Source organism: Stegastes partitus, unplaced genomic scaffold (assembly GCF_000690725.1).
Source record: "Stegastes partitus isolate 25-593 unplaced genomic scaffold, Stegastes_partitus-1.0.2 Scaffold1319, whole genome shotgun sequence".
NCBI classification, from domain to species: domain Eukaryota; kingdom Metazoa; phylum Chordata; class Actinopteri; family Pomacentridae; genus Stegastes; species Stegastes partitus.
In genome coordinates, this window is record NW_007579050.1 from 183,212 (window position 1) to 189,073 (window position 5,862).

Sequence of the window (5,862 nt, forward strand, 5' to 3'; positions counted from 1 at the left end):
AAAAAAAAAAAAAAAAGGAGAGCAAGACAGAAAGGAAATGGCTGAACAAAAGAGAGCTGGCGAAGGGAGTGATGGATAGAGAAAGTGATGAAGAAGGAGGGAGGCAAAGTGGAAGACAGGGCAGCAGGGGTGAGAGGAGGACAGGGAGGAAATAAGCGGGAGGGAGAGAGAGATGGAAGCAGAGGAGAAGGAGAAAAAGGGAGATTAAATGAGTCTCTAATCCAGCCGAGAGATAGACGGGAGGAGAGGGCTGGTGGGGAAATGCCCAGTAGATTGAAGCTGGATGCTCTCCTCCACTGCTTTGCCTTTTGCGCACAAACGAACCCTCCACTGTATTTCCCAAACCGGCTCTCACTCTGCATCGTGCACCGCCAGGCCCGCTCACACTTGACTGGACGCCGGGCTTCTCAGGAATTTACATACACCGAACTGATTGATTGCTGAGATTCAACAAGGTTTAAAGACATTTAGGGACACAACAGGCATTGTCTCCGACGCACAGTCAGCCACCCTATTAGGGGCCGACTTTGAACCAAATTTTGCGAGTTGTTTGGCCCATTTTACTGGATAGGCTTCTAATTTGTAAGCCTCTAATAGCAAGTTTGTTTGTAGACATGCTAATTACCAGGGCTTATTTAAAAGCCCATTGCAGAGTGGTAACTGGAACATAGTTAAACCCATACTGCGTAATGATGGCATTTATGCAGTTGGTGAGATGTTAAAGGCAGCTTTGATTGCTGCGGCCTTGTGTAATAAATACATTCAGCTTTATTTCTTCTCGGATGCTGTAGGGAAACAGCGATCCAGCATCCCTGCAGGGTTGATAGTGGCTGACAATTTGGCTGCTTTGTTTTGTGCCTTCTTTTTGTCTAAGTTAAAGCACTTAAAAATCAATGTAGGACCACCATTTAAAACCGGGCAGTAGTTCATTAGTCTCTGGCTCTGAGCCTCTTTTTAACTCCTTGGACACCCCCCCCTCCATGTTCTGCTGTATTTTGTTGAGCCACCACCTCCTCTGCCTCTCTGTCCTGGTATAAACTCCATGCAAATCAGTCAATTTAATCCCCTGACATGGTGTCACTGAGGGCCTCTGGGAGCAATCTGGCCACACTTTTGCTTTGCATGGATGAGCATCCCATGGAGGAAAGAGGGGGGAGGAGGAGGAAGAGAGGAGAAGAGGTTCCACATTACAGCCTCCATCCAGTCCACCTGTCCATCCCTGTCCCATCATGATGCAACGCCGCAAAATACCAGCTTAGAAGGGCACAAACAAACCTCGGGATTATTCACCTTGCGCTTCATTCTGCTATTATTGAGGTCTGGTGTTGCGTTAGAATACAAATGCATTTAGCCAAAGCACCAAAAATGCCATCACAGTCAATCAGGGGCAGTTGCCCAATCAGGACCATTGCAATCCAGTTTCCTCTCTCCTGTGAAGTGCTCTTCAAAGCAGGCACGTACAGGGCAGCCGTTCATGGAATTGCACGAAATGTCGCCTGTGTCTGCATCTCAGAGAAGCTGACAGACAGACAGACAGACAGACAGTGTATCTCCCATACCCTCCTGCTCAGGTAGAAACACAACAACAACAAAAAAAAAACCTGCCCAGTATCCGATGTGCGCCTCTGCTTTTTGCTCACTGGTCTTGTGACTTTTCTTTGTTTCGAACTGCCTAAAAAAAGCTGGAGCGCTTGAGAGCTCCAACACTCCTCGGTTGTAGGTTTTGTGTTGGTGCTTTTGTGTGTGTGTGTGTGTGTGTGTGGCTACAACAGTGTAAGTACCCGCTGACAGACGCACATCAGCCACCTTTTTGGCCGGGAGCCGAGGCGGGCAGCAGGCGTCTGCATTCCGCTGAAACCAGTCTCCGAAAAACAACACACACAAAAAAAGGACCCCCCCCCCCCAAAAAAAAAAAAAAAAAACCTGCACAAAGGGGATCATCGCAGAAGAAACTTCACAGGAAAGCCACGGCTTTAACAGAAATCCCCCAGGTCCGCTGAGATGCAGCTACGTTAAATGCACAACGCCGGAATGCAATTCAGATTTTTTATTCTGGGCTTTATTCTAGGTGCAATTCTCGGACTATTTACCTCAGCCTGTGGGCTACATTATGGAGAGGTCCGGCTGGAAAGGTAACGCTGCAGCCTAAACCCAGCTCTACCTGTTTACCCTCTTTCTGTCCAACAAAAAAATGTGCACACAGGTACTGTAAAGCCGTCTAAGCCGCGTCCTCCCGGCCAGCGTGCCACTCCAGCCTGGCTTTGACCGTGATCTTGGCTGGCTACACTGGCAAGGGACATACCGGGTCACCCAAATCTACCTCCAGCATTCCTCCATATCCCTGCACACACGCTGCTGTTGGCTCAGGGAAATGATTGTATGAATTGCATCGGAGCGCACAATGATTCCCCCCCGTGCCAAAAGCAAAAACAGAAAGCTCCGTCAGCTTTAACTTTTCTTCAGGGATGCTCATCATCCCCTGACATTATCTCAGCCTCTGCTGTATGCATTGCATGTATATACGTGCTGGCAATCATGCTGAGGATTGAATTTAAGGGTCTTAAATTGCACTGACAGCATGCAGAAATACAAGAAAGCGCAAACACTCTGGAAACGTGTTGTACTTACGATTTGAGGGGGTTCTGTACCGCTGTGGCCATTTTGATATAGTATGATAGAATGCAACACTGCAGAGCCCGGTATTGTACATGTAATGTAGCAGCTATTTCAATTTCATTCATTCTCTGGGGCTGCGGCTGCAGCGAGCAGCCAATGGGAGGCGGGAGCGCTCTGTGACAGCTTTGGGGAAGTGTAGTTTTTTACGCATGTCAACATGAAACATGCCGAGGAGGAGCGTACTACAAGTACCAGCGGGGATAGCGGTTTAAGTGGACCACAGTCCCGCCTCGGACTTGTAAGGGTAAAGCCATCCCCCCTATCCGAATTTATAGAAGAAGAAAAAAAAAACGTCTACAGTTATGTCAAGGTTGGGTTGCAGGACTGTCAGTCTGAGGATAGCAGCTTCTACTGAGCATTGTCTGGATGGATGGGTGAGGTTTCTACATACACTGGATCACACTGGTGGCTGCTCAGAAATTAATCTGAAAATGACTGGAAGAAATCGTTTAAACTAATTTGTTAGTAGCTAATTTACAGAGAAGGGAGTATGAATATGGGTGCAAAGTCAGGTCAGGCATCCCCATACCTCAGGGATCAGAAAGAAACACAAAATAATCACGTGTGCAGGTGTTAATTGCATTCTGTTGAGGAAACTTTGGATAAGCTTACCCATTAGAGGCATCTGATAGCCTATAAAACCGGTTTATATTGTAATTTAGGGGAAATTAAGAGACATTGTTTCTGCATAATCATACATTAGTGGTGGCATGTTGATAGACCCATGGTTAATCTTATATTATCTATGCTAGGTAGTCCTGCACTGAGCAGCTTTAATTATTCATTAATCAGGGGTGATGGGTTGGGAGTAGGCCTATAATTGATTCTTTCAGACATTTGTCTCTCATGGTTGAGCCCAGAGAAAGGCTGGGACCCTCTCCAAACCCCTTATCCGTCCTTTATTGCATCCTTCCCCCTGCTTGCTCATTTTCTTGCCTGTATCTTTGGCTGAATCTACCCCAGATGGCCCTTTTCATGTTACATAGGCTGCAGACAAATATGTCACAGGCTACTACCAAGGCTTATCTCAAGCGTTTCTTTGAACTGTGCCCAATGATAACTACATCCAGTACACATGTGTGAAGGAAGGAGGGAAAGAAGGAAGGAGGAAAAGCGAGGACAAGTCAGGTGGAGCTCAGCCAGAACTATTAGAGCTGCTATGCTGGAATTTCTTTCTCCATGTCATGTTAGCAGCAGTGGCGCCGCTCTGAAGCCATTCAGTGACATGTGATATTTATAGATCTGTGCTAACAAATATTTAATGAACATTAGCAAGCAGCTCTAACATGGCAGCACTGCTCCAATAAAACACTCCCTGCCAGTTAAATGGAAACTTTGATTTCCTTTGTATTGCTGTAATTAAGAATTTATTAGTGCTTCAAAATGTGCATTATTTTTAGCTTAATATAAGAACGAAAATATGGATATGAACTGGGTTTGGTTTGTAGAATTAAATCGAAATTAAAAATGTTTTTCACGCTACACACAGACTGAACACATGAGCCAGCTCGTTTAATTTTAATCTTCTTTATTTCTTGATTTAAGAAGTTTGTTGATTGGCAGGTTGTGTGCTGTGCAGCTCTCTGGCCACACGGTGGCGCTGATGTACCGAACAAACGTAATACGTTCTTACGTCACAGTCTGCGTGCTCCTTAGCTCCTCCTCCTGCAGCGTCAGCGGTACACGCGCTGTTGTTGTGATTGACAGTCTAGCAGGAGTCATGTTGAACTTTCGTTTTGGTCTTTGTCGGGACAAGAATGTCTTAAGTAACTGAACGACGATGTCAGAAATACTGATGAAAGAAATGGAGAGTATATCGATCGGTCCAGTGAAGCCGGAGGAGCGAACCGACGGTGTCCGGAGCTTCCTGCTGGTGGACGAACAAGAAAACCTGCAGGTAAAGTTAGCTAACGTCAGCCGAGCTAATGTTGCTAACCGTTAGCTGCTAGGCTAAACAGGCGAAGACTCCTTCTGGTGAAGGCCACTAACTAGCTGTTGTCACTAATTACCAGTCACAGTGCTCATGTGGGAGCTCAGCTGGCTTTCAGGACATCAAACTAAACTGAGGTTATTGTTTTAAGTGAACAAAGTCAGCTGTGACAGAGTTCGCTGCTGCTCTCCACTGTTTGCTAATGCTTCATTACACAGCGTTACCTGAAGCGCTCATCACGCACAGCATTTAAACAGTGTCTGGTTCACAAAGGCTAATAGTGCCCCAAAGAAATAAAAACTGTAGACTACATCTGAGGTAGCTCGAACAGCAAGTGGGTTTCTCAGTGGGAAAGTCCCTGATGAGTCATACAGCACAGCTGACCCACAGGGAGGCACCCTCACATAGTGTTTGTGCTCCAGCTGTACAAAGTACAGGTGATAATGATTATGTTTAGACTGATCTGAGCTGTACAAACAACATGTTTAGTCTTTAGTGTTTGCCCTCAGGGAGATTAAACAGCACAATGTTTATTCATACAGCTCTCATTTCTGAACCAAACGTGAACAATCTCAAAGATAACAGCACCCAGTTCTGTATTTTGTAGCGTGTCATAGGTCCCATATGAGGAAAGAGCATTTTCCTTGTGTTTTGTATGTTTTAAAAACTTGGAAGTTCAAAATAAAAGCTGTGAGCATATGAAATCACTCACTACTGCCACCCTCAACTAGACAGCTTTACAAGCCAGGAAGAACTTTATTGGGTCTGTGTACGTAATCTAACAGTGTGCGTCATCCTCCTGACCTAATGCCTTGCTTTCAGTTGAGCCAATCAGAAAGAGCAACATCTCGTAGTTGAGTTTTGGGGGGTTTTCTTGGATCTATTTATTTTCTAGAGCTGCTTCTGTTAACTCTAAAATTTCTCAGCCACAAACAAAGCACACCAAGTGTTCTGCTGTTGACTTCAAGAGTTAGCAAAAGAGTCTTCATGCACTCCCAGCATCTGACGATCTGAAAATCCACATAGAAAAGAAGAATCTTGTGTGTTAAACGTTAACATTACCATGAGGTTTGTTTGCATGGCCACAGGTCAGAGCTCTGTGGAACCTGTAGTGATATTCAGACATGTCGCTTTTTGTGTTTCTGTGCAACCTGAACCTAATTGGTGATGGCCCTTTACATCTGTTTGCTTCTCTCCTGCTCTCTGTACTTATTTTAGTATGGTTAGATTCCCAATAAGGTTAGTTTATATATATA

General features: G+C 45.2%; 2 protein-coding genes across 2 annotated transcripts in view; one reads left to right on the forward strand and one right to left on the reverse strand.

Moving 5' to 3' along the window:
- The window catches only part of dpf1 (double PHD fingers 1), a 46,567-nt gene extending 43,826 nt beyond the window's left edge, over positions 1-2,741 (reverse strand). Inside the window, exon 1 of the mRNA XM_008298477.1 lies at positions 2,629-2,741. Coding sequence (XP_008296699.1) covers positions 2,629-2,741 — 113 coding nt within the window. The remainder of the gene's footprint in view (positions 1-2,628) is intronic.
- Positions 2,742-4,364: 1,623 nt separating this feature from the next.
- LOC103369702 (zinc finger FYVE domain-containing protein 1) overlaps positions 4,365-5,862 on the forward strand; it is a 20,080-nt gene continuing 18,582 nt past the window's right edge. The window contains exon 1 of the mRNA XM_008298480.1: positions 4,365-4,573. Within this exon, the coding sequence (XP_008296702.1) occupies positions 4,457-4,573 (117 nt within the window). The 5' untranslated portion in view covers positions 4,365-4,456. The remainder of the gene's footprint in view (positions 4,574-5,862) is intronic.